This window comes from Urocitellus parryii, chromosome 15 (assembly GCF_045843805.1).
Source record: "Urocitellus parryii isolate mUroPar1 chromosome 15, mUroPar1.hap1, whole genome shotgun sequence".
Lineage (NCBI taxonomy): Eukaryota > Metazoa > Chordata > Mammalia > Rodentia > Sciuridae > Urocitellus > Urocitellus parryii.
The window spans coordinates 9,919,509-9,946,422 of record NC_135545.1 but is presented as its reverse complement, the minus strand read 5'-3'; the positions used below and the strand labels follow the sequence as shown (position 1 = coordinate 9,946,422).

The window sequence follows — 26,914 nt, the reverse complement described above, 5'->3', positions numbered from 1 at the left end:
CGGGGAGCCCAGGCACAGCCCATCCCCATGCAGCCTCGCCCACTCCCTGCCACGCCAGTAATTAGCTAATGAGCTGCTGGATGATTACAGGGTGCGGGGACCCAGCTGCTGCAGAGGCGGGGGAGGGGCCGGCCCTCAGGATCCCTGGGTGCTGGGTGTCGGCCTTGGGCAGGGTACGCAGCCCTACCTGGGCCAGCTGAGGGGCGAGCTGCGGATTCCTGGCTCCCTCTGACACCTCTCGTCCTTGCAGCAAATCATGAAAGACAAGTGGATCAACATCGGCTATGAGGGTGAGGAGCTGAAGCCATACACGGAGCCTGAGGAGGACTTCGGGGACACCAAGCGAATAGGTGAGGGCCACCTCGTCCCTCTGGCTAGTGCCTGCAGAGGGGTGCCTCGTGGCCCAGCGCGCCAGCAAGCGTCCCCCTCCACGCCTCTAGGGGAGGAATCCCAGGGCTGCCCCATGGAGTCACTCTGCATTTTAAACAGTGGATCTGCACGAGCTGTGTGTAGTAGGTCCTGGTGGCTTTGACCTTGACTTTTTTCCCCCTGGAAGAACCCGTTAGAAACCACCCCGTAGCCCTCTCTCTACAGCTGAGGAGGCTGAGATGATCATGACAGCCTGCTGCATTCCTCAGGACTTGCTTGGAGGCTGCCATTTATAGGGCAAAGTTTGCCAGTATCAGCAATTTCATGTTCAACCGAATACTGACAGTTCACTCATTCACATGACTACGAAGGCCAGGCTAGACAGCTTTCAGGCACAGCTGGACCCAGGTGCTCCAAGACAGTTGTTGGGAGTCTTCTTCCTGGGAGCTTCCTCTTCGTGGCTCACTATGGGAGGGGGGCTGCCAAGAGCATATGCTGGAAGCCTGATGCCCTCTCAGAAGGGAAGGCAATGGCAGATGGCCTTGGGGACAGAACACTTTGGCTGGCGTGATATGTGTCTATGTGCCTGCGCCCCAGGTATGGAGCAGTCAGGGGTCGGGAGCCTGCCATGGTAGAAGGGAGATGGCTCCTGACAGACCAAAGGGCGGCCGAGCGGAGCAGGTGGAGGGGTCCGGGAGGCTGACCCCGCTCTCATGCCCTCCGCAGAGGTGATGGTGGGTATGGGCTACACCCGGGAAGAGATCAGAGAGGCCTTGACCAGCCAGAAGTACAACGAAGTGACTGCCACCTACCTCCTGCTGGGCAGGAAGACTGAGGTCAGAGGACGCCAGGGGCCTTCGGGAGTGTGCCCTGCCCCGGGTGGAGGGATTTGGGGGGCACAGGGGACGGGCGGCCAAGATGTCTTGTCTGCCAACTTTTTGCAGGAGGGTGGGGACCGCGGCGCCCCAGGGCTGGCCCTGGCACGGGTACGGGCGCCCAGCGACACCACCAACGGGACAAGCTCCAGCAAAGGCACCAGCCACAGCAAAGGGCAGCGGAGCTCCTCCTCCACCTACCACCGCCAGCGCCGGCACAGCGACTTCTGTGAGTTCGCCCCGCCCCTTCAGGCAGGCTCCGCCCCCAGCTCAGGGCCCTGGAATGGGCCACCAGGGGCTGCGTCTGAAGAGGCAGGAGGGGTCCATCTGGAAGAGCCCAGAGCTGAGCAGACAGCCGCGCCTTGCTTCCTCTCCCATTTTCTGGGTTTTCGTTTGTCCTTATCCCACCTTACCTTTTTTCCTGATCCGTGAGCCCACGGATTTCTGCTTTTTCTTTTGCTTTTGAACCCAGGTGCTAGGCAAGCGCCTGGCCTCCGAGCTACATCCACGGCCTTTTTTTTTTTTTTTTCCCTTTAACTGAGAATTGAACCCAGAGGTGCTCTAGTATTGAGCCACATCCCCAGCCCATTTTAGCTTTTATTTTGAGACAGCGTCTCCCCAAGTTGCTTGGGGCCTTGATAACTTGCTGAGGCTGGCCTTGAACTTGCAATCCTTCTGTGTCAGCCTCCTGAGTAGCTGGGATTACAGGCATGTGCCACTATGCCCAGCTAGGAGGTTAATTAACATTTCACTTTTAGAGACCAGCCCAAAAGGTCCTTGAATCTCTTCAGCTACTCATCTGGGTTGAAGCACTGATATCAGAGTCTTTGGGGAATTAATTCACTGCAACTGGGGCACAGAACTCATTGTACAAAGTGACTGCTTAGAGACTGCCTTCTCACTTCTCCACACTAAAATGGGAGGAGGCCATTCCAAGTGGAATGAGGTTGGGAAGATACCAGATTGTGCCCTACATTCTGCAGCCAACAAATACCTCATCTGCTGCAGAAAATAAATAGACCCCCACCACTGTCAAAAATTAGGCATGGAAACCAGGCATGGTGGCACATGCTGTAATCCCAGCTACTTGGAAGACTGAGGCAGGAGAATCACAAGTTCAAAGACAGCCTCAGCAACTTGTTGAGCCCCTATCACAAATAAACAAATAAAGAGCTGGGGATGTAGCTCAGTGGTAATGCAGCCCAGGTTTAATGAGGGGGAAAAGATTAGGCACGAAAACTTCCAGGAGGTCTGTTGCCTACATCTTCATCAAATTTAAATTCTCCACTGATTTTTAAGTAGTTTTATTGAGATAATTTACATCCTGTACAATTCACCCATTTAAAATGTTCAGCCCCCAGCATTCCTATACTTCCAGAGTCCATCACCGTGCTCGCTGTGGGGCCACTTTCATCACACCCCCACCCCGCCCTGCAGCCACTAGTCTGCTTAGTCTCTGGATTTGCCTGTTGTGGACATTTCTTTTAAGGGATTCCATACACCCATACACGTGCGGCTCCTTGTGGGAATACCTTGACTTATTTGGCCACCCGCTGGATGCGGGGCATTTAGGCTGCTCCCAATCTTTTGACATTAAAAAAAAGAAAGAAAAAAGAAAAAGGCGAGGGGCGTGGCCGGGGCGCTCAGTGGTCAGGCCTTTGCCTGATACTTACGGGGGCGGGGGACCCGGCAAAGCCTGTCTGGACCTGCGGACGCATTGGTGGCTTTGACAATATTATCAGCGGGACCTGCTCCTTCCCTCCCCCAGGTGGCCCCTCCCCGGCACCCCTGCACCCCAAGCGCAGCCCAACCAGCACGGGGGAGGCGGAGCTCAAGGAGGAGCGGCTGCCAGGCCGGAAGGCGAGCTGCAGCGCGGCGGGGAGCGGGAGTCGGGGGCTGCCCCCGTCCAGCCCCATGGTCAGCAGCGCCCACAACCCCAACAAGGCGGAGATCCCCGAGCGGCGGAAGGACAGCACGAGCACCCCCGTGAGTGGGCGAGGGCGGGCCACCTGGGGTCCATCCTGCAGATGCCACCCGCGGTGCGTTTCTCTGACCCAGGCGTCCTGCAGTTCCCAGAGCACTGTGTAGTATTTGGGAAGAGCCTGTTGTCACCAGAGAGAGCTGGTGAAGGGCACCGGGCGGGCCCTGCTGAGGCAGAGACCTGATCTCAGACCTTGACGTCCAAGGGGACAGTGGGATCCTTACACTCCGTGTCTTCATGGAGCTCACCGTCTCTTGGGGTTGGGGACATATTTGTCTGCAGTGGGCACCCAGGAGCCCCAGAGGCTGCCTGGCCTGGGGTGGGCATATTGTGAACTGACCAGATCAGAGGCTGAGTGGGGTGACCAGCAGGGGGATGTTCTGAGCAGGCGACCCAGCCAGGACATGGGCTCACCGGGGACCGAGTGTGGCATGTCCCTGTACCTGTATGGCCTGTATGGCTCTCTCTCCAGAGAGTTGGTGAATGGCACCAGTGGGAACAGCCTGTGGACCTCTCTGCGTTTGGGGGCCTCTGAGCCCTCGCCTGCCTGCCCCCCTGGGTTCCCACCCAGGCCCTGACTCAGTCCTCCTGGGAGAGGGCAAGAGGCTCGTGGCAGGCAGCCCTTCACCGCTCCTCATCCCATGTGTCCCCCACAGAACAACCTCCCTCCCAGCATGATGACCCGCAGGAACACCTACGTTTGCACAGAGCGCCCAGGGGCCGAGCGCCCGTCCCTGTTGCCAAATGGCAAAGAAAACAGGTATGGGGGCCCGGGGCAGGAGGGGCTGGCAGGGAGCAGGCCCCTGGATCTGAGATGATCCCTCCTGGACAGTGGGCGGGTCCACCCTGCCCTTGGTAGGACGTACCCAGGTACCCTGTCCGTGTCCTCACCTAGTTAACCAGTCACCAGCCTTAGAACAGCAGGCTGCCTCGCTCTCGCCTACAAGCGGCGGGGAACCCAACCGGATTTTTTGAATGATCCATTTTTAGAACTTGAGAGAAGCCCCAGATCTTCACAGCTTCCACATCATCTGGCTGGGTGGCCCGCCTGGGTGGCCCAAGGCTGTGAGGTCTCTCTAGCTGGCAAGTGAGGGGACCAATTCCAGGGGGCTGGCGCATGGACAGGGAGTGAATTGGTGCCCATCCAGGAGTGCGGCACCTCCAGGATAGCCACACTCCCACCTGCAAGGGCCACTGGCCATGTGACTAGCCAACACGGAGGCCCAGCTCTGGGACGTGCCTGATAAATGCAGGCGGGTGTTACGGTGGCTGGGGGCGGGGTAATGCCGTGGGCGACAGTCGTGATTCTGGGACTACTCAGTTCTGTTTGAGGCTTGCCTCCGCACTTTGCTACTACAATTACTGTTGGGGAAATCTCTGAGCCTCTTTTCTACTCTGTAAAATGGGGCCAACACCAGCTACATCCAGCCCCCCTTAAGATTTCCGATGGTGAACAGGTGTTCCTGTACCTGGCACAGGGCTGATACACTAGGCCCTGGCTGAGCTATTTTGATGGTTTACTAAATAAAAGTAAGAATAGTGATCATTCATCAGGCAGCAGTCATGTGCAAAGTACCTTAGCTGACTTAATGCTTCTAATGATATTGCAAGTAGATCCTAGTATTTCCATTTTATAACTGGAAATGAAGCACAGAAAGGTTAAATAACTTGCCCAAGGCCCACTGTAGCTGATGAGTCAAGGAACAAAGGTTGCAGACTGACTCCAGAATCTGCATCGGCAGCTGTAGTAACACAGTCTTCCTGGTCAGTTAGATTATAGCCCAAGCTGCTGGAACAAAGAGACCTTTCCAAGGGATGGTGGCTTAAGAAAGATGGAATTTTGAAGGCTGGGGATGTAGCTCAGTGGTAGAGCATTTGCCTGACATATATGAGGCCCTGGGTTCCATCTCTGGCACCTCAGCCAGGGGGGTGGGGTGGTGGGGAGACAGCAGGGTTTCTCAGGGAGCCCAGGCTGATTCTGCGGTTCTTCATGCTGAGACTCCAATCTGGTCAGAAGCAGCTCTACCAACTGCCACTGTTTCCCAATCTGCAAGAAGTGAGAAAAAACTAGAGGGTATGCAGCACTCTTGAAAGGCATGGCCCCCCACCCGACACAGTGGAGCACACATGTAATCCCAGCTGCTGGGGAGGCAGAGGCAGGAGGATTGTGGGTTCAAAGCCAACCTCAGCAACTTAGTGAGGCTCCAAGCAACTCAGCGAAACCCTCTCTAAATAAAATATATTTTTAAAAATGTCTGGGGATGTGGCTCAGTGGTTAAGTACCCCTGGGTTCAATGCCTGGTACCAAGAAAAAGAAAAGAAAAAGGCAAGACCCAGAAATGGTACAAGGCGTTTCTGCTTGTTTCCTATTGGCCAGAGCCTAGTCACATGACTACCACCCATGTTGCAAGGGTTGCTGGGAAGTGTAGTCTCTGGGAGGCCATGAGCAGGATTCATAGGAAGTAAAACAGGGATAATGGATTCAGGGAGAGAGGTAATGGCCTCTGCCACAGTCAGGCTTTCCTCTCTGAGATCTAGGCTGGTCCCTGGAAGATAGAAATTGGAATTCTATTTCAGCTGTCAGGATTGGGAGAGTCGGAAAGGACTGGAGAAAAACTGGGACAGAGGGACCCCTACTTCCTTCATAATATTTTGAAAAAGTAAGGGGGGGTCCCCTTTGTATTTTCACCCATCAGTAAGTTGTCATGATTGAGCTGGGTGCAGTGGCTCATGTGTAGTCCCAGTCACTCCAGATGCAGAGATGGCAGGATCACTTGAGCCCAGGAGTTCAAGGACAGCCTAAGCAGCGTAGCAAGACCCCCATCTTAAAAAAAAAAAAAAAAAAAAAAAAAAAAAGAAGGAGGAGGAGGTTGCTGTCATAATGAATCCGGGTTTTTGATATTCACATCTGCTCCTTATCCGAGCAGCCTTTGCCAAGTTCATTTGGTTCCTGAAGTGTGGATAGCACACAGCAAGGGAATCATCCACAAGTATATGTAAAATCTATTTGGTTGCCGAGTCTGGAGAGAGGAAAGTTGGAGCACTGGACAGATTGGAGGAGGTAGCGTTTAAAGAAGGAATAGATTGAAAAAGAGGTAACTTCCTTCTAAAAGTCCATAAAATAGTGCTGTGGGTCTGTAGTCTGCAGCCTGCTCAACCGTACATAGCAGCCCCGTAGCTCCAGGGTTTATGGGCTCAGGGCAGGACAGTGAAGAATCAGGGGGATTAGGGCCCAGGTTTGCCTCGGAGTCCTACCCTGACCTGTCATTCTCTCCACAGCTCGGGCACCCCACGGGTACCCCCCGCCTCCCCCTCCAGTCACAGCCTGGCTCCCCCATCTGGGGAGCGGAGCCGCCTAGCACGCGGCTCCACCATCCGCAGCACCTTCCACGGTGGTCAGGTCCGGGACCGGCGGGCAGGGGGCGGGGGCAGCGGGGGCGTGCAGAACGGGCCCCCAGCCTCGCCCACGCTGGCACACGAGGCTGCACCCCTGCCCGCCGGGCGGCCGCGCCCCACCACCAACCTCTTCACCAAGCTGACCTCCAAGCTGACCCGTCGGTGAGCACCGCCGGGCACCAGGTGGGGGTGGAACGGGCTGGCCTGTCTACTACTCTGTTCTGTCTCCTGCGCCCTGACCTCTCCTCCTTCTCCTTTTCCTTTTCTTCCTCCTCCTGCTCCCTTCCCCTGTCCCCTACCCCTGTCACCTCCTCCTCCTCACACTGCAGGGTCACCCTCGATCCCTCTAAACGGCAGAATTCTAACCGCTGCGTTTCGGGCGCCTCTCTGCCCCAGGGATCCAAGATCAGTAAGTCCCGCCCACGCTCTCCTGGTCTGCATCTGGTGTGTGTGCGCGGGCCGCAGGGAGGGGCCGTGCATGTGAGTGGGGAACAGGGCCTGGATGTGGGTCTGCGTGTTCATTTACTCCTTTAATAAAGAGCGGTGGCCAGAAGCATGGCCCCTGGAGCCAGACTCTCGGGGTCCAGATATCAACTCTACCGAGTAACCTTGAGAAAGTCACTCAACCTCTCTGGACCTGGTTTTCCTCTTCTGTACAGTGGCAGTCACAATGACAGGTCATTCCTTTGAGGGTGGTTGTGAGGACTGAGGAGGTTTTCTTGGAAAGTGCTTTATGAATGCATTATTTATAAATAATTTGTTCACTACTTTTATTCATTACTGCTGTTACTTGTGGGGCACCTACTTACTGTGTTCCTGGTGCCATTCTGGACCCAGGAGTGAACAAAATGTGAAAATTTCCTGCACTAGAAGAGCCCACATTCTAGTAGGGGACCAGAAAATATCTAAATAAGTCACATATATGTAGAGAGAGAGGGTGGGGGGAGGAGTATCGGGTCTTGACAGTACAAGTACTAAGAAGAAAAATAGAGCAGGGCAGTGGTCCAGGGTGTGGGGAAGGGAGGGACAGGCACACTAAGGAGGTGTCTGCCATTTCAACAAAGCCGACTGTGTGTGAGTGTGTGCGTCTCTCTGTTGCCCCTTCTACATATAGGTGTCTACCCACCCCTCTTTCTTTGTCTTCCAAATTCTTCGGTGTCTTTTCTACCACTTGCACTAACCCTCTCAGGACCAACCCCCTTCTGGAGATGTAGGGGGTCAGTTCTAGCCAGCAGGGAGGGACTGGGCCAAGGCAGGGCCCGGGAGGCAGTGGGTGGGGGAGGAGGGCTCCCTATGTCCAGGTTAGACACCCTGTCCCCCTCCTCCCCAGGGTCGCAGACGAACCTGAGAGAATCGGGGGACCTGAGGTCACAAGGTGAGTGCATGTGACTGCCCCTGACCACCTCACAGCCCCTCCCTCCCCCCTGGCCCTCAGATGGGACCTGAGGCCATTTTCCAAGTCCAGCCTTCTGAAATGCCCCATGACCCACCTCCTCTGCCAGTTGCCCAGGATTCCTGCCCTTTGCACCACAGCCCTGAGCACCATCTTGTCCTAGCTGCAGCCCAGCTGCCCTCCTGTCACCACCCCGCCTCCTTTCGCCTCTCATCCATGGTGGCAGAGTGGCTGCCCCACTGCTCTGAGCCACGCAGTGGCAGACAGTACCTGTGTGGGCCCAGGGGGCAAATATCTTAGATTTTAAGAGCCAGTCTCTGGCATGGGCTCTGCCATTCCACTGAGAAAACCGTATTCCCTACATAAAAAATGGGTGTGGCTGTGTCCCAATAAAACTTTATTTACAAAAGCAGGCAGCACAGTATTTGGCAGCCCTGCTTTAGTTTCACCCCTACCAATTTAGAGACCCCAGTGCAAAGAGAGCCTTCCCCTGTTTCCAATAAAGTCCAGACTGACGCTCATTGGCTGGGGCTGAAAGGGTGGGCTACTCTGATTGGTCAGACCTGGCTGTATGCTCGTCATTGATCCAATCATAGTGGGCAGAGCAGTAGAAGTTCTGATTGGCCATGCGTTCTTGGTGGTCCGCCCCCTAGAGAAGAATGCTCGGGCACTTTGCGTTTTGTAGAGGGTCGGCCTGCACGTCATAGGACATTTCTCATCCCTGACCTGCCCCTTTCCCCAGCATAATAAATACTAGTGGTGGTCTCATCCCAGGTAGAAAGTCCCGAGAAATTTCCAAAGACCCCTTTGTGCCGAAGGTACTTCTAAGTGAGTCCCTGGTCTAGAGTGAAGAGCGCTGGGCCCCCGGGAGAAGGGATTGTCATTACTACAAGAGTATTAGGTAGGAACCAAGCTCGCGTGCTCCAACGAGACCCCAAAATGCAGTAATAAGTTTCTCATCCAAGCCGTGTGGCAGGGTCACTCTGTCCCATATGGTCATTCAGGTGTCTGGGTTCTTCACCCCCATTCCTTAGTCATCTGTACAGGCGAGGCTGGCTGGTGCTGCTGCCAGTCCCCGGGCATGGGGACTCTTATGAAGGACACCAGGTGGAGTGGCAGGCCTCACTTCTGCCCATGTCCCAGAATTTAGACCCGGTCCTGCCCGGCTGCAAAGGAGTCTGAGACATGTGATCTCCAGCCAGGCTGAGATATCCAGCTGAAATTGTCACTGCAGGTGCAAGGATGGTTTTGAGGGCACAGCTAGACGTGTGTCCCAAAGTGGAGAGAGTTGTCCCTTCAGTTCTCTGCCCACCTTACCTTGGTCTCCCGTCTGTGACCCCTACTCTCTTCCCACCCCAGTTGCCATCTACCTTGGGATCAAACGGAAACCGCCCCCCGGCTGCTCCGATTCCCCTGGAGTGTGAAGCTGACCAGCTCGCGCCCTCCCGAGGCCCTGATGGCAGCTCTGCGCCAGGCCACAGCAGCCGCCCGCTGCCGCTGCCGCCAGCCACAGCCGTTCCTGCTGGCCTGTCTGCACGGGGGTGCGGGCGGGCCCGAGCCCCTGTCCCACTTTGAAGTGGAGGTCTGCCAGCTGCCCCGGCCGGGCCTGCGGGGCGTTCTCTTCCGCCGTGTGGCGGGCACCGCCCTGGCCTTCCGCACCCTCGTCACCCGCATCTCCAATGACCTCGAGCTCTGAGCCACCACAGCCCGGGTCCTTTCCTCTTCCTCTCTCGTTCCCTTCGCTTCTACAAGAGGAAAAGGGGACAGGGAGAGGATTCTCCTTTTGTCATCACCTCGGGTTCCATGGATTTGGTTGGGGACACAAGTTATCCCCTCTGCTGTTCTCCGGGGCTGCTTGGCACAGGAGAAGGATGAGGGGACTGAGCCGGGGGAGCGGGCACCCTCCTGGAGGCTCCAGCCAGTCCTGCTCCCCCTCACCCTGCCGTGGGGGCACCTGAGGAGACTTTGGGGGCAGGGCGGCGGGAAGGGACGCCGAGGAGAACATTCCTCCAGCAGCTCAAGAACTAGGCCTCGGGCAGGGCAGGGGAGCTGCTGAGCCCAAGACTGGAGAACTCGTGGGGGGCTGGGAATGGGGTCAGAGAGGCAGAGTCCTTCCCCTCCCCCACCCCTCATGCTCGAACCCCAATTCCTGCCCCAGGCTGGCGCGGGGCACTTTGTACAAATCCTTGTAAATACCCCACCCCCTTCCTCTGCAGAGGTCTCTCAAGCTGCCGCTGACACCTCCGGTTTTTAAGTTATTACCCCCCACCCTCCCACCAGCCCCTCACCTGCAGCCTGTTGCCCAATAAACTTAGGAGAGTCCCCCACACTGACCCAGGGCTTTTCCTTCCCTGCCCTCCCCTGCAGGTGAGTGGAGAGGAGGTGTGTGACCCGGGGCCAGTGGCTTCTCTCTGAGCCTGTTTGGTCATCTGCAGAGCGGGGTGGCGGGTGTGAGGGTGAAGGAGTAGTGGGAAAGGGCAGGACAGAACTTGGCCCCATCCAGGTCCTCTCTTGGGGACCCCCATTTATCAACTCCCGCCAACTATATTACACTGGACTCAGCCTCTTCCTACTCCAGTAGTAAATTTATTCAATAAACAGTCATTGACCAGTGCCTACTCCGTGCCCGGCCAGTGCTGGACCGGGAGACATGGGGTGCCCTGTCTGTGGGTACAAACACCAGGGAAACTATTGTCTTGGGGAGCCTGGAGAGAGAGTGAGGAGGGTTGGAAAAGAAGCTCCAGAGGAGCTCATACTGGAGTTGGGCTTTGAAGGATGAATAGGAGTTGGTCAGGACTTGGTGATGCCCTGAGCAGAAGCCCAGGTGGAGGTGGGAGTACCTGGTCTGACTCCGGAGAGCTGCAGGTAAGTTCAGCGCGGCTGCTGCTGGGCATGCGTGGGGAATGGAGAAATGCTGCATAGGAGGAATAGTCCGTCTCCACTGATTAAGCATAAAGGTATTTATTTGCTAATCAATAGTCCAGGGGCTCTAACTTCAGGTATAGTTGGGTCCAGGTGTCAGGTCATCTCAGCTTTCATCAGTGTAAATTTAATTCTAATGGAGTCCAAAAGAAACTCCTTTCCTGATGGCAAGAGGTGACCCCAGCAGCCCCCAAGCATCTGTCCCTCCTCAATGCCAACTTTAAATAAAAGTCCTGAGAGACCTGATTGGCCAAGATAAGTCATGTGGTTATCCTTGAGCCAATCACTGGCTTTAGAGTGGCTGTGGCCCCCTAGCTAGAGCTGAACTTAGGGTTCCTCAAGGAGAGGCTTCCTGAGCAGAAGAGAGGTGGGAGCTACACTCCTTCAGCCCGGGCCTCTGGGGCCCAGTGGGCACACTAGGCTTTCTTCCGAGGCACTGGGGAGAGTTTTGCACAGAGAAGTTTAATTGATCCCTGAAGGCCTCCTCTGTGCAAGGATGTCTCCATCCCTAGCCTTGTGGAGCTCACGTTCCATTGGTAGAGATAGGTATGTCTTCAGACTGACCATCCAGAGGGGCAGAGTTGAGTCCAGTAGGTGCCTGCCTCAACCTAGGAGGGCTTCTTGGAGGAGGAGGAGCTGGCTACCCACATGAGATGGCATGTGAATCAGGGTGTGTATGGTCACTGTGAACGATGATGAGAGTAGAGATGTCTGGAGGGCCTTGAAAATCATGGAGAGGGGCCCGGGGGGGGGGCACTGGGTGCCACAGCGAGGTTATGAGCCAGGGAGAGTAGAGAGGTTTGTGTTGGGATTTGGGGGAGGGGGAGAGATGACGGGCAGGGAGGAGAGCAGAGTGGGACAGAACATGGGGAGAGGAAGAATGGATTTAAGAGGCTTTTGAGGCAAAATGGGCAGGACTTGGTAAACTACAGATGCCTGGACTTCGATGTGGCAGGCTCAGATTGTCAGGATGGAGCATAGTGGTCTCTTTGGCTTCTGGGGATGGAGCTGTGACTAGTGATGGGATCTTCAGTTGGGGATAATACTCTGAAGGTCATCCCTGCATCTGACAGGTTCTTCATGCCTGGTCTTTGGGTGTCTTCTAACTTTCCTATTTCAGCCATCCTGAGAACTCACGGGGACAGCCCTGGGCCTCAGTTTCCCCTTTGTAAAGCAGAAGGCAGATTGATCTCTAAGGGCCCTTAACCTCTCTTTTTAAATTTTTTTTTTTTTGGTTGTAAATGGACCTTTATTTTATTTATGTATGCAGTGCTGAGAATCGAACCCAGTGCCTCACACATGCTAGGCAAGGGCTCTGCCACTGAGCCACCACCCCAGCCCCAACCTCCCGCTCTTAAAGTTTGAAAAAGTGCCTCTGCCAGGTTCCTAAGGGCTCGGCTTCATTTCCTTCTGAAACTTCTGTCTCTTTGGGGGTCCACCCCCAGTGTTCTGTGGAGGCCTTGGCCTGTTTGGCTGACAGGCAGTTCGTGGCATGCCCCACAGAGCAGGTCCAGATACTAACTGGTTTCTGTTAACTCCTCTTCCTCCCCCAGTTACTTTGCCATATTCCGTTTAGCTCTTTCCTGGGACCAAGCTCTATAAAAGACCCATCCCTAAAGACCACATAGGAAGGCACCCTCCCAAGTCCCAATCGGGAGGAGCAATACATGGAGCTGGGAATTGCAGGGTACACACAGTGAAAATCAAGTAATAATGAGGGGAGAACTGAACGATGAGCCTTCAGCAGATCAGATGCATTTCAGTGTGACCTTAAAGGATCGCAAGTAAAAGGAGTGCTAGGAGATAAGGGCGCCATGGAAGGTTCTTGAGCAAAGAAAGAGAAGTTCAAAAGACTGGTAGCTACAGAGCGATGAAGTCAAACTGGACAGGAGGAGGCCGGTGAGGAGCACACAGAGGTGGATGTACTGGATGTATGTATGGGGTGGGGAGTGTCTCAAGCAGGAGGCCCATGGGCCAAATTCAGACTTTTTTTTTTTTTTTTTTGTCTGCATCTCTCCCTCTCTGAACTCTGAGCATGATTAATTCACAGCCGAGACGGGGAAGTCCCTGGTGTTTGGCTAAGTGGCGGTGGGCCACTCTTCTGAGTCTCCGACTCCTCATAGAGGATTGCAAGTTTTTGTCTAGGTTTTGTACCCTAATTCCGCCTCATTTTAGAAATGGGATAAAGCAAGCCTAGCACGTGCCTAGAGAGGGCAGACCATTTCAAGAACCCAGTGGCCAATTACAAAACTGCTCCCTCCGCGTCCCTCAATACTGTGCCACACAAAGCTAAGGCCACCACTGTTTTTATTTCTTGCTTTGCGTGGAGAAGCAGGAGCTCCAGCAGTGCCGCGGGCGCCGCGTCGGCCGGAGCTCCTGGTGGTGGGCCGGGCCCTGGACACCCAGAGGTGAGGGAGGTTTTTCATTGGCCAGAGCCCAGAGGGTGGAGCCCAATGGCTGGAACTCGGGTGGAATAGGAACTCCGAGTAGGGCGGAGAGAGCGTCCAGGTAACGGAACCATTGTGGGCGGGACTCTGGGGAGAGGGGCGGAGCAAGGGATGAAGGGTTGGGCCTCCAGTGCGCCGGGTCCTCCGGGAGCCCGGGCTCCAGCCTTTGGCGGCGGGCGGGCTGGGTGCCTACTTCTGGGCAGGGATCATGTCGTCGATGGACTGGCCCTTTTCCAGCTTCTTCTCCATTTCCACCATGAGCTTCACACCGTCCACCACCAGCTGCACTTGCTCTACCTCGGATGAGCCCAGCCGGTCGGCGTTGGATATGTCAAACACAGAGCCCACTGCAGCTGTGTCCACGCCACCTGTGGGAGCAGGGGGCCAGAGACGTGAGGAAGGAGCCGAGATGCAGAGCGGCCGGAGGCTACCCCTGTGTCACTTGCAACAGACGCGTGTATTGAATGCCTACCATGTGACCGATCACCTGCACACAGAGCCTCCTTAATGTCTGTTTACTTGGGGTCCAAGTGTCCGGCTTTAGGTACCTCTCCCCTCAAACATCCAACATGAAAATAAGCCAAAGTGTGCAAGATCCCAGCAGATCCCTGCTGCCTGGGGGCGAATCCTGACCACCCATTTACCATTGAGGAACGGATTCCCGGGTATGCAAAATGCATATTATATGGCCATGACCATACTAACTCGTATTTCAGAGGAGGAACAGGCTCACAGCAGGAAGCCCTAACCGATCCCAGAGCTCGCGGGGATGCTCCACCTCCCCTTCCTCTACCTCAAAGGACCTGCCCCAGACACCGCGGGGTAGGGGATGCGGGGCTGTACCTGTGCCCCGCTTCTGCAGACGCAGGCGGGTGAGAATCTCCTCGAACTTGGCGTGCTTGCTCAGGTGTGGCAGCTTCACATGCACGCCTCCACGCAACCCAGTGCCCAGGTTGGATGGGCAGGTCAGCACGTAACCCAGGTGCTCGTTCCACATGAAGGGGTGGCCAGCCTTCTTAAAGATTTCCTCAATCTGAGGTGGAGGGAGAGGACCGGGGATCAATGTCCGCCGGCACTCCCAGCTACACCAGGGTTCACAGGGCCGAGGCGCGGACCAGGATGGAGGCGGGCACCAAGGGGGCGGAGCTGGAGAACTGGGAGGAGACTCTGCCGGGTTTCGGGGCGGGTTCTTGGAGGCTGGCCTTGGACATAGGGGTGGAGCCTAGTTTAAGGGTGTGGCCTTGGAGGGGGCGGGGCTTCCGGATGCAGTGGGAGGTCAGTGCGAGGGGCACACACCCACCTTCTGCAGCCCCACGCAGAAGCGACGGAAAACTTCCTTCATGTTGCCCCCCTTCTCCATCGAGATGACCCGGAGGTGATCCTCCTCATTCACCCACACCAGGAAGCTCTTGTTGTCATTGTGCCTAGAGTGGGGTGCGGCAAGAGGCCAGGGAGTCAGCTCTGTGGGAACCCCATTCCCCCACTGTCGCCCGAGCACAACCCGGGCCCCTCCCGCTGAAGGAAGCAGGCCTGAAGGGTATGAGGTGAGCGACATTGTATTTCTCGCAGAAAATTAAACCCAAAGACTGCGCCCTCACAGGATATCCAAATCCTCAAATCTGGGATCAAGAACTTGTAGGGGCTTAAAAACCTCTGAATGTGGGGCTGGGGTGGTGGCTCAGTGGTAGAGCCCTGGCCTAGAGGCCTGGGCTCCATCTTCAGCACCACATAGAGATAAATAAATAAAGGAATTGTGTCCATCTACAACGAAAACTTTGAACATCATTAAAGACTCCTGGGGCTGGGGTGTAGCCCAGTGATAAAGCACTTGCCGACTGTGTCCAAGGACCACAACACTACCCCCCCCCCCCACACACACACAACTCTTGGAATCTTAGAATCTTTAGCACATAGAAGCTTAGACTCAGAAACGACAAATCTTGGCAATCCTACATCTGGGATTTGAGCCCAAGGAATCTGACCAGTGCCTGGGTACACAAGCGCTTGGCACCTGCCATTAGGATTATCTTGGTTACTGTGACCACTAGTTATGCTTTCTATGAATCTTTGAATCCCTAAATTAGTTTCACATAAATCAGCTTTTTTAGATCTTGAAAGAATTCCAAAAGCTGAGAGTTACTGGGATCCCCATTTTATAGAAGGGGACACTATGGAGAAGGTAATTAATTTTTCCAAGTCACTTTTCTTTTTTCTTTTCTTCTTCTCTCTTCTCTTCTCTTCTCTTCTCTTCTCTTCTCTTCTCTTCTCTTCTCTTCTCTTCCTCTCCCTCCCTCTCTCTCTCTCTCTCTCTCTCTCTCTCTCTCTCTCTCTCTCTCTCTCCCCCCCCCACCTCTCTAGAAGGTCTGTCCAGGCTGGCCTTGAATTCCCAGGTTTGAAGGATCCTCAGCCTCCCAAGTAGCTGGGATTACTGGCACCCCAGGGTCACATAGCTAGTAAATAACAGAGCTGGGATTGGAGCCCACGGAATCTGGTTCAAGTCCATGAATTTTTAACTGCACTTCTCTAGTCCAAGTTTCCCAAAATATGACACACAAACCCCAGGATAGGCAGAGGGGGGGGGTCACTGTCTTTGATCATGGGGGAGGAGGGGGGCATCCTGGGGGACTGCAAGAAAAGCTGGGGCAAGAGGCAGCTGAGGGCGGGAGGGGCTCACCAGATGCCTCTGGCGTCGGGCCAGTCGCGGGCCATGCCGGAGGCCAGCAGCAGTGGGGACACAGGCTTGTCGAACAGGAAGTGGTCATCGATGAGCTGCTGCTGCTCCTGCTCGGTCATGCCCTTCAGAGGATAGTACTTTCCCTTGAACTCGCCCGTCAGGCTGTTGAGGGCTAAGGGGCCACAGGAGGCACTGGTCAACAGCCTGACCCCCTTCAACCCCGGGGTGGAGGCTGGGGACCCCACACTGCCACCCTTGAGGGGTTCGACCCCATGGGTGTCCTGAAGGCACCTAAACACTGTGACTGTGGCACAATCTGTCCCTCCCCTGTCTGCCCAGGGCCCAGGAGCAGACAGATAGTCCCACCCAGTCCACTTGCAGGGGCTCTGCACTGCGGGAAGACAGAGGGCTAAGCCTTGGGGTTTGGGGAGCCATTAGTAACAGTCTAAGATTGCCTGTGGGTTATTTGTATATATTCACATGTGTAAATTATATTATGTAAGGAATAGATTTGTATACATGTATATTTATGTATATATTATTTACATAATATATATTACATAAATATGTATTTATGTAATATCTAGATGCATTTTATACATTATTATATGTATAAATGTACTATGTATAGTACATTTAACATATAAAACAATAAATAATATGTAACATAATATATATCATATAACCTGTTATATATGTTTTATAGTATATGTTTTATGCTATAGTATATATTTTATATTTATATATTAACATAACATGTCATATAACATAATAACATTACATATTATATATTATGCTGTTAAGCGTATATTCTGTATTGTTGAAGTTTTTCACTATTCTGTCTGTGTGCTGGAAATACTACCTACTCTGTGCATCTCGTCTGTGTATGACGTCACATTAATAGCTCACGATTAGTCATGGTAAGAGAATTTAGATCACAGAAAACCCCTGAAAAACAGGACTTTTCCTGCCTATGGAGCCAGCGGTTAAATATTTACCAGAACCATGCCTCCTGCAGGTCCTGGTGGTGTCATCTGGGAACACACTTGTGCTTCCCCTGCCCTGGCCTGTTCTTCACCCTGGACTGGCCCCTCAAAGTCTCTGCTGCCACCATTGCCTGCACCCCCATGGTCAACAGCTCAAGGAATCTACACAAGTGTGTCCCTGTCCCTGTCTGCACACCACCCTCCAGTGGCTTCTGCCTAGCTCTGAGTCAAAGTCAAAGCCCTCCCAGCAGCCCAGAGGGCAGAGTCTGGCCACTGGCACCTCTCCAACCTTGCTCCCCACTTGGCCACCTGGCGTCAACCCACCTGTCTCCTTGCTCCAGCAACACACAGTCCCACCCCAGGGCCTTTGCACTTTCTGTCCACCTGCTTGCAGCTCTTCCCCACAGTGCCTTCCTGCCAAGGACGTCTCAACCCCTCCTTTTTCAGGGTGCTCCCCTCACCTCCCAGCCTGCCCTGGGCTCCTTCCCCTCACTTCCCACGGGGACCAGAGCAACTAGAAATTGCACCAGAGAGAATGTGGGGACCCTGGGACGCTGGGGTGGGACATCTCGGGACCCCTCAGGACCACCGGGACACAGGGAACGCTGTCAGCCGTCACTGGCGACGCCCCCGCTGTTGGAGCCCGGGAGCGGGAGGCTGGCCCGGGCGGCGCTCACCTTCCACCGACAGCTTCTCCACCGCGCGCCGCTCGCCGCGGGAGCAGTGCGGGGGCAGCGTGTAGCCCTTGATGCTGCGGCCGGTGCGCACGCGGCTGCTGAGCACGTAGTTGGGGTCCAGGTCGTCTCCGCCCTGGACGGCAGGAGGCGAGTCAGGGCCCCCGCGAGCCCAGACCCCCAGGGCGGGCCTCTCCCCTCCCTCCTGGGCCCTCCCCTCCGCCCTCGCCCTCCTCCTGGCCGCCTCGGTCCTGGTCGTCTCCAAACTTCCTTCCATCGTCTGTCCCTCCCGCGGCTCCCTGTGGATCTGCCTTCTCCCTGTCCCCGCGCCCACTGCTGGCACCCCCCCCCCGTGCCTGTCCCCCTTTTCCATCTGTTTCTGAGCCCCCCGCCCCTCCCGGCCTCCCCCCGCCCCTCCCGGCCTCCCCCTCCCCGTCTCCCCATCCCCGTGTCTGTCGCGGCCCCCTCTCTGGCCTCTCCCTCGCCCCGCGGCCGGCTGGGAGCCCACCTTGAGGTTCTCGTGGTTGAGGTCCGTCTTGTGCTTGTCGGTGGGTTTGTAGCCCCCGTGTCGGTCCTGGATGATGGGGTCGAAGAGATCCTTGAAAACCGTGTAGGACTCCTCGTCCCCGGCCACGCAGCCCACGGTCATGATGAAAGGGTGGCCTGGGGGGTGGGACTGAGATCAGAGGTGCTGGTCCCTGTGTGTGCGTGTGTGCGTGTGTGTGATGTGCACCTGGGGGGCTTCATTCAAGACCCCCGGGTTAGGAGGGAGCGCTGGGAGAGACTGGGGTGGCATCTGGAGTGAGAGAAAATGCTAGAGGCGGGCAAAGGAGAAAGGGAGTCTCAGGGACTAGGTACAAGGTCCTGGTCCCCAAATCATGACATCTTAGCCTAAAGTACTAGTAATAAAAACCTTGAAAGATCCAATTATGGGTTGGGGTGTAGTACAGTGGTAGAGCATTTGCCTGGCAGGTGTAAGACCCTAGGTTCCATTTCCATCAAGGAAAAATTTTTCAAAAAGAATTGCCAAGTGCGGTGGCACACGCCTGTAATCCCAGCAGTTTAGGAGGCTGAGGCAGGAGGATCACAAGTTTGAGGCCAGCCTCAGCAATTAAGCAAGGCCCAAAGCAACTTAGACCTTGTATCAAAATAAGAAATAAAAATTCTGGGGATGTAGCTGGGGGGTAGAGCGCCCTTGGGTTCAATCCCCAGTACTTCCCGGCAGTCCCCCCAAAGGAGCACCGGCTGGGTCTCTTCAGTGGAAGAGCGCTGGCCCAGCATTCACGGGGCTCCAGACACCAGCAGGAGAGCAGAGGACTGGAGCCAGGGGCCCCTTCCAGGTCTCAGGGTGAGTTGCTGCAATTAGGGGCTGGGGCTCTCGGGGCGGCTCCAGGAGTCCTTAGAGAAAGACCCTGGGTGCTGGAGTGCACACGCTGCATGCAGCTCAGCGCCGAGCCCTGGGCGTGCGTGGGCCCTGGAGCTTTCCCAACATGGGCACCCATTTTGCAGGGGAGGAAACTGAGGCTCAGGAAGATTCCGTGACCTCCTCAGGGGCCTCACTTGATAATTGTGCACAGGTTTCGAGTGCCATGTACCTGCACCCACCGTGTGCATTCTGTGTGTCTCACGACTGCCCCAAAGTGTGTCCCCAAAGTGTGTCTCAGGCGGGAGGACTGAGGAGGGGGTGGGGCTGGCTGGTGGCCTCCAGCCCCGCCCCCCAGTCCCCACGGTGCTCCCTGGGCTGCTTACCTGGGTTGTCCACACCCGTCTGGATGACGTCATCCAGGGTGAAGCCCGACGGCGTCTCCTTGTCCCGCAGCTTCTTGTAGAGGTCAGGGGTCAGCACCTTGGCCATGTGGTTGTTGTGCTTGCTGAGGTCTGGGTACTCCTCCTCAGGCTTGAAGTTCAGCTTGTACTTGTTGTGGGTGTTGCCGAACGGCATGGCGGCTGGGGGGCAGAGGGAGCAGGTGGAGAGACGGAAGGACAAAGCGTGTAGTTGTAAACTGCACGTTTCTTTCCAGGCCTGTCGCTCCCAAGTTTCTGGGCATCTGTCAATCTTAAACTTACCATCAGTTCACCCACTTTTGAAAATCGTGCGCTGTTAACTAGCCCACCGAGCAACAGACTAAGAGAGGTGTTTTAAGAAGTGCGGTGGCCCTCGCCTGTAATCCCAGCGGCTCGGGCGGCTGAGGCAGGAGGATTGCGAGTTTGAAGCCAGCCTCAGCAAAAGTGAGGTGCTAAGCAACTCAGTGAGACCCCTGTCTCTAAATAAATTCAAAATCGGGCTGGAGACATGGCTCAGTGGTCGAGTGCCCCCGAGTTCAATCCCCAGGACCAAAAAAAAAAAAAAAAAAAAAAACCCACACCTCTGTGCTTCTGATACATTCCTAAATTCATCTCTGCTCTGTTTGTCAAAAACCCTGCTTGTCCTCAGTTGAGTCCTCCTCTCTGGGAACTCCTTGGACCTCCCTGGTGACAGTGATGGCATGGGGATCCTGGTGGCAGGCAGGTGAGGAAGACTGGTTCCCATCTGGCAGAGAACAGCTAGGGAACCAGGCAGACTGTGGGGCTTGGAGCAAGAGCGCCTGCATCCTGTCAGGAAGCATCTGGAGTCCTAGGGCCCTGATTCTGACGCATCTGGGCTAGGTGAGCCCCATCTGCTAACCCTGAAAGAACTCATTTTCTGGGTAACAAGAGGGAAGCCCCAGGTCAGAAAAACACGGTGACATAGAGAAGAATGTAGGTTCTAGAACCAGATGGCCTGGGTTCAAATCCCAGCTCTGCTATTTATGACTAACTGTGTGCCCTTGGGCAAGTTGCTTAACCTCTCTGTGCCTCAATTTATTCACCTGTAAAATGGGGATTGATAACAGTGCTCACCTCATGGGAGTATTGAAAGGATTCAATGAGTTAAATGCAGGTCAAGCACTTGGGACGGCCTGGCACACCGCACACCTACTTTTGTTTGGCTATTGTTGTTACTGTTTACGGGGGTCTGCGTGGAGCCTGGTGAGGAGGCGAGGAGAGGGCGTAGCTGGGAATGAGGTTGTAAGCAGAGAAGGGGCATGGACTTCATGAAGATCCTCAATCAAAAGATGAGGAGGGGGTGCGTGCTGGGTATCTGTCCCCGCTTCTGCCAGCTGCCAATTCTGCAGGGCTCAGTCAGAGAGAAAAGTTCAACCTTGGAGTCAGCAGAGCAGAGTTCAAATCCCACCTATACCATTTCCCTGCTGAGTGACCTCAGGACAATCAATAGGTCTCTCTGAACCTTGGGATGCTCTGAGTGGAGCCCTCCTACTGGGGTGGAAGCCCTGGCGTGGAGTGGGCCCCTGGGACTGCGATTGTTAGTGTTATTGGGCTCGCTAGACCCTGGAAGGGACCCTCCACAGAGATGGTGGGGGGCAGCAACGGGAAGTAGGTATGGGGTGGAGGCGGGTGAGATGAGGGCAGGGGTGGGGCCGGAGGGCGGGGACCCACCAAGGTCCTGGGCACTGCTGTCCAGGGTGGCTATTTTTAGGACCTGGCAGACTCCCGCCTCCACCCCCACATTCCGGGTCTCAGCTTGCACCCTGTCAGCAGCCCAGGACAGGTGGGCCAGTGTGGCCGGAGGATAGTATGCTGGCCTCGGGCTCAAGGACATCCCGGGCTTCCAGCCCAGACCCCCCTTCCGAGGGTGTCCCCACCCCCATCCCTGCCAGGGACACCCCAGGGGAGCTGAGGCAAGGGAGTGACCCCCAGGGGACACCCCAGATCTCATGGAAACCGAGTTCCACTGTCACACCCCCAGGCTGGGGCCACACCAAGGCAGAGGCATGCAAAGGAGAGTCACAGAAGTCAGGCACAAGGTCACAGGGACACCACGGGAGCCCATGCCACCCAAGCGCCCCCAGCACCTGCTTTAGCAGCCCCGACAGGTGACATGCAGACACAGACGCCTCCTGGGGCCGGGTGCCCAGTTCTGGTGACAGACCGTCATGCACACAGGCCTGGGCCACCCGCGTCTTGCAGGGGGTGACGGTGACCAGCTGTCCAGAACCGGTTTGTCCCCGGGGACCCCTCCCCCTGCCCCACAGCTCCTGCTGCAGGAATATCAAGTCTGTGGGGACAGGCGGGCATGTGGGGACAGGAGAGGACATGGAGCCCCCGTCCACCCCTCACGGCCAGCCCGCCCCAGGGGAGCCCGACACAGGCCCTTCCAGAGCCAGGCCGCCTCCGGCCCCGGGGACCCTGCTGTGGCCACCCTGACTCCCCGGGCAGTACCTGGTTGGGCTGGGCTGAAGGGGCTCTCTGTGTCCTGCAGGCGACTGTGACCCGGGAGGGGCCTGCAGCCCTGGCCCTATATAGAGGGCTGTCCCCAGGGAGGGGGCCTGGAGGCGCGGGGCCTCTCACCCCATTGCCCGGGCGCCGTGCCCACCCTGGACCCAGGCGTGCCTCTCGCCCAGCCCATGGCCTTGTATGGGCTGTCCCCGGGCGGGCCCGGCCCCCCATCGCCAAGCCGGTCCCGATCAAGTGCTGAGTCGGGCTGGCAGGGACAGCTGGCCCTCCGCCAGGAACATGGGACAGTGACTGCCCGTGTCCCGGCACGTAGAAGCCAGTCTCCCCTGGCCCCTGGGGCTGCTGCCACCGCCAGGCGCCTCCTGGGTCCCCACTCAGCCCCCAGCAGCCCTGACCCTGGCCAGGGGCAGCCCTGTCCTCAGCACGCGTCGTGGGCCAGCACTGGGGAGAGGAGGCGGTGGCCTCAGGAGAGCGGGGACCCTGTGAGCCAGAGGACACGGAGCCCCAGAGAGCGGCGACTCGCCTCCTGCCACCAACCTAGGAGGAGGAAGGCCCAGGCCACATCTGGACGCCGGGGCAGACCCTGGACGCCCGCTGCTCCCCTGGGTGGCCCGGAGAGGGCGGGACCCCAGCTGTGGGCTGACCTGGAGGCTCACACTCGGGGTGGGGCTGGCAGCGGTGGCCGCCCTTCCCCCCCCGCCATGTCACTGGGAGATTTCCGCTGGGGAGGGGACAGTGAGGGACAGGCCAGCTCGGAGAGGAGCTATTTTTAGGGCCAGCTCTGCTGTCCCCTCTGGGAGGCCGGGCAGAGGCCTGGGGTGCTGGGGAGGTCGGGCGGCAGGTGTCGGGGTGGTCGCCACGTGTCTGGGTTAATTATAACCCGGTGTCTCGGGTGTCCCCAGGCCTTGCCTCCTTACAAGGGCAGCCTTGGGCTGCTGGTGGCCGCACCCATGCCCGGGAAGGGTGGGCTGGGCAGAGCCTGTGACCACGCACTGGAGTGGAGCCGTGGAGCTGGAGCAGGACCTTGTGGCAGCCCAGTGGTGACCGGGACCTCAGGGGCTGAGGGGGGCTCTGTCAAGTGGGGACAGCATTGAGGAGGCTGCGGTCAGCCAGGAGCCTCCCCAGGAAAGCAGTGGAGAAGGGGGTTCCTGCCCTCCTCGTCCCTCCTGCTGGGGTCTCCGCCTCCTCCAGGCCCCAGGGGAGTTGAGCTCTGGGGGGTGAATGGAGCCCCTCCTCTCCCCAGACTCCTGACGTGGGGAGCAGGGACAGGAAGGAATGCTTGAGAAATGTCCCTGGGTCCCACTCCTGATCTCCGCACCTACAGATTAGCAAAGGCCTCCTTGGTGGTTAGAGAAGCAGAGGCCCAGAGAACGAAAAGGAACTAGAAACAATTATCTACTGAGCATTTATTGGGGGTACAGCAGAATACAGCCACGTTCCCTCCCTCACGGAGGTGAGGTTTCAACAAGGATTTTTGAAGGAAAATAAAGGAGGTAAGATGACAGCAGGGACGCAGCAGGGGAGGTCAAGGCAGGCGTCTCTGGGAAGGTGTTATCGAAGCAGAGGCCTGAAAGAGAGGAGGGAGCCAGCTATGGGAGGTTCTGGGGGAGTAGCAGGTGCAAAGGCCCTGAGGTGGGAGTGGCTTGCCCATCTGAGGACAGGCAGGAGGCCAGAGTAGGAGCAAATGTAGCCAAGGAAATGTGTGAGAAAGAAGATGAGGTTGGAGAGGGGACAGGAAGACGCCTGAAGGACCCTGGGGGCCGAGAGGAGAGCTTCAGCACACTCTGTGTTCATGGAAGCCAGGGAGGGCTGAGGGCAGCGGGGCGGGGAAGCCAGTTGCATCACACACCTGGCAGGTGGCACAGCCCAGCCCCATGGGCTCCTGATAATCCCCAGTGGAGCATTTGACTTCTTGATTTTGGCCACACAGTGTCAGCAGAACTTTTAAGCCTGGGGAAGTCCCCATCCTAAGCCAGCCTCCATTGGAGAAGCCCAAACTACCCGAACTCAGTTTCCCAGAATCCCTTGTAGCAATGGTTCAGTCATGTGATCTGGGCTGACCCAATCAAAGGCCAGGCCCTGACCCTGCACTGTATCTGCTGTCTGTTGAATCTCACAGGAACAAGTGACCCTGGGGAGCTTATGAGCCCTCATATTCATAAAGTCCGTCTCAGTCCCCAGGGCCCATCCCTTCTCCATCTCTCCAGTGCCTGCCACAGCTCAAGACCCCCTCCACAGTCCTCTGTCCTGGACTCCTGTCCCAGTGTTCCCCTCTCCCACCTACTCCCTAATGCCAACCCCGCCTGTTGAGAGCCTGCCATGGCTCTCTAGTGCCCTGGAGATAAATTAGTGTTTGTCGACTGAGTAAAAAAATAAAAGAAAGCCTCTCATGACCCCCACCTGCCCCACCCCAGGCCCTCCACACCAGTCTTCACCATCGGCTATGCATCTTCCTCCAGGTGCCACTGTAGCTGCATCCCCCAATGTGTGTGTTTTGACGTTCTGTTATTTCAAATGTATTCTTATATTACATTTGGAGTGTTTGGATATTCATATCTATCCTTATCATGGTTTCTCTTCCCAAATCTACTTTTTTTTTTAAATTAAGGGGGCTGGGAATGTGGCTCAGGCGGTAGCTCGCTCCTCTGGTATGCCTGTGGCCCGGGTTCGATCCTCAGCACCACATACCAACAAAGAGGTTGTGTCTGCCGAGAACTAAGAAATAAATATTAAAAATAAATAAATAAATAAATAAATAAAATAAAATTAAGGTACATTCCTTGAAGCGCTCTAAGGGTCAATGAACTTTTATACATATGTACACCTGAGTAGATAGAGGGTATTTTCCATGCCACCTCCAAAAAGATAAAAGATGAGACATCACTTACTGGAATACTATGCAGCTGTGTATAAAATATAAATAAAGCTAATCTGTATGTTCTGCTTCAGAAAAATTGGCAGGATATATTGGAGGGTTTTGTGGGGTTTTGGTGGTGGTGGTGGTTTGTTTGTTACCAGGGATTGAACCCAGGGATGCTTAACCACCGAGCCCCAGATCCAACCCTTTTTATTTTGTTGAGACAGGGTCTTGCCAAATTGCTTAAGGTCTTGCTTGGTTGCTGAGGCTGGCCTCAAACTAGTGATCCTCCTGTCGCAGCTTCCCGAGCTGCTGGGCCAAAATGTATTATCAAGTGGGAAAAAGTATGAAAATATACTTATTTTCACCAAAATGCTATGGAAAACACCATTCCAAAATCCAGAATGCAGTCTTTGTGTGTGTGGTACTTGGGATGGAATTCGAGTTTACCCAGCATGCAGAGGCGCTAGGTTCATCCCAACACCAAGAAAGAAATTGGTTAAAAAAAAAAGCAGCTGCTCAGGAGGCTGAGGCAGGAGGATGGAGAGTTCAAAGCCAGGCTCAGAAACTCAGCGAGACCCTGTCTCAAAATTAAAAATGAAAAGTGCTGGGGATGTGGCTCGGTGGTTGAGTGCCTGTGGGTTCAATCCTTAGTACCAGTAAATAAATAAACAAAGAACAGACGGGGATTGGGCTGATCTGTGGGTCTAGCAGGGATGCTCTGCTTGGAAGCGGACTTGGGTGGGCGCAGGCTGAAGGGGGAGGAGCTCTCATCTTGGCCACCCTGGGGCTGCAGCAGGACATGTTCAGGTCTCTTAAGGTCTAAGGTCAGAACTGGCGTGACTGACACCTGTGCACTCTACCCCTGACCAAAGGAAGTCAGGTCACGGAGCAGCATCCAAAGCCAGTGTCCCGGGCTGGGGATGTGGCTCAAGTGTTAGCGCGCTCGCCTGGCATGCATGCGGCCCGGGTTCGATCCCCAGCACCACATACCAACAAAGATGTTGTGTCCGCTGAGAACTAAAAAATAAATATTAAAAAAAATAATAAAAATTCTCCAAAGCCACTGTCCCCTCCATGGTGATGATGATTTCCTTTGTGTTTTTATTAAAGGGACACACACTTCTCCTACATCCACACACAACCCACATCCATCGGTATCTCCGGAAGGATGCTGGAAACTGCTAACTGTGTTCGCTTCTGGGAAGGATGGTAGGGTTAAGGAGAGACAAGATCCACTTTTTGCACTCTTGCTGAGGGCCATTACCAAGTAGGTATTGACGCATCGTAATCCTTGCCAGTGTACCCCATGTTAAATGGACTTGCCTTGGAAATTTGCTGCGACCTTGCTTGTGTGTTTGAGAAAGATGACCCTGCTCAAGGTGATCGAGGGTGGATCCAGGTTTGAGGAAGTATCCTGCAGGTTTGAGGAAGTATCCCGGTCCTTGGGCTTAGGGTGTTCCCGGTTTAAGGCGTTTCCCGGTTTAAGAATATGGGTTTTAGGGAAGTTGAGGTTGAAGATTATTGCTGCTGGGATTAGGGTGTTCCTGTTGCTTGTTCCCGTTGAGTTCTCGTGAGATTCAAATGGGATTTTGGAAAAAGCCTCGTGGAGTAGGTGAAGTGTGCGGCAGAACGAGACTGCCCCTGGACGTGTGTGGAGGCTGGTGTGAGATCCGGAATAAAGAATTGCTGTTTGAACCTACAGAGCTGTGTGGTGGCTCGTGATTCTGTGCCAAGCCGAGTCATTGGCACTTGGCTTCGGCACACTCTGGTATCTACACACATATTTTCCTTTTTCTTTTCTCTCTCTTTCTCTTTTGTTTTGTTTTTATATCAGAGATTGAACCCAGGGTGCTTAACCACTGAGCCACATCCCCAGACCTTTTTTATTTTTTATTTTGAGACAGGGTCTCACTAGGTTGCTTACAGTCCCACTAAATTGCTGAGGCTGGCCTTGAACCTTCAATCCTCCTGCCTCAGCCTCCCAAGCCACTGGGATTGCAGGCGAGAGCCACCATGCCTGGCTTTTCTTTCTTTTTAAAAAATTTATTTTGAGGCAGGGTTT

At 55.4% G+C, this 26,914-nt stretch overlaps 2 protein-coding genes across 5 annotated transcripts in view; one reads left to right on the top strand and one right to left on the bottom strand.

The window, feature by feature from the left end:
* Positions 1–13,552, top strand: part of Mark4 (microtubule affinity regulating kinase 4) — a 28,966-nt gene extending 15,414 nt beyond the window's left edge. For 2 of the 3 annotated variants that reach the window (XM_077793382.1, XM_077793384.1), the window contains 8 exons: positions 251–350; positions 1,096–1,205; positions 1,314–1,473; positions 3,013–3,230; positions 3,882–3,985; positions 6,505–6,783; positions 7,952–7,996; positions 9,374–13,552. In XM_077793382.1, the coding sequence (XP_077649508.1) occupies positions 251–350; positions 1,096–1,205; positions 1,314–1,473; positions 3,013–3,230; positions 3,882–3,985; positions 6,505–6,783; positions 7,952–7,996; positions 9,374–9,710 (1,353 nt within the window). In that variant the 3' untranslated portion in view covers positions 9,711–13,552. Of the gene's footprint in view, positions 1–250; positions 351–1,095; positions 1,206–1,313; positions 1,474–3,012; positions 3,231–3,881; positions 3,986–6,504; positions 6,784–6,950; positions 7,031–7,951; positions 7,997–9,373 lie in introns of all 3 variants that reach the window. The other variant, XM_077793383.1, reaches the window with a different exon arrangement.
* On the bottom strand, positions 13,227–22,554 carry Ckm (creatine kinase, M-type). 2 transcript variants are annotated; one of them, XM_026403712.2, is made up of 8 exons: positions 22,530–22,554; positions 19,467–19,664; positions 18,226–18,380; positions 17,721–17,853; positions 16,058–16,229; positions 14,684–14,807; positions 14,227–14,416; positions 13,227–13,751 (listed from the first exon to the last, which is right to left on the bottom strand). In XM_026403712.2, the coding sequence occupies exons 2-8, from the start codon at positions 19,657–19,659 to the stop codon at positions 13,573–13,575; spliced, it is 1,146 nt and encodes a 381-aa protein (XP_026259497.1). In that variant the 5' UTR covers positions 19,660–19,664; positions 22,530–22,554; the 3' UTR covers positions 13,227–13,572. The 2 variants fall into 2 exon arrangements, with proteins under 2 accessions (XP_026259497.1, XP_026259496.1); XM_026403711.2 differs by lacking the exon at positions 22,530–22,554 and adding an exon at positions 21,978–22,087.
* Positions 22,555–26,914: the final 4,360 nt, after the last annotated feature.

Coding starts and splice junctions, on each gene's coding strand:
- Ckm (XM_026403712.2), bottom strand. CDS start 19,659: ATGCCGTTCGGCAACACCCACAACAAGTACAAGCTGAACTTCAAGCCT. Junction 18,381..19,466: donor GACGGGTGTGGACAACCCAG/GTAAGCAGCCCA, acceptor CCCACCCCCCAG/GCCACCCTTTCATCATGACC. Junction 17,854..18,225: donor TCAACCACGAGAACCTCAAG/GTGGGCTCCCAG, acceptor CCTGCCGTCCAG/GGCGGAGACGACCTGGACCC.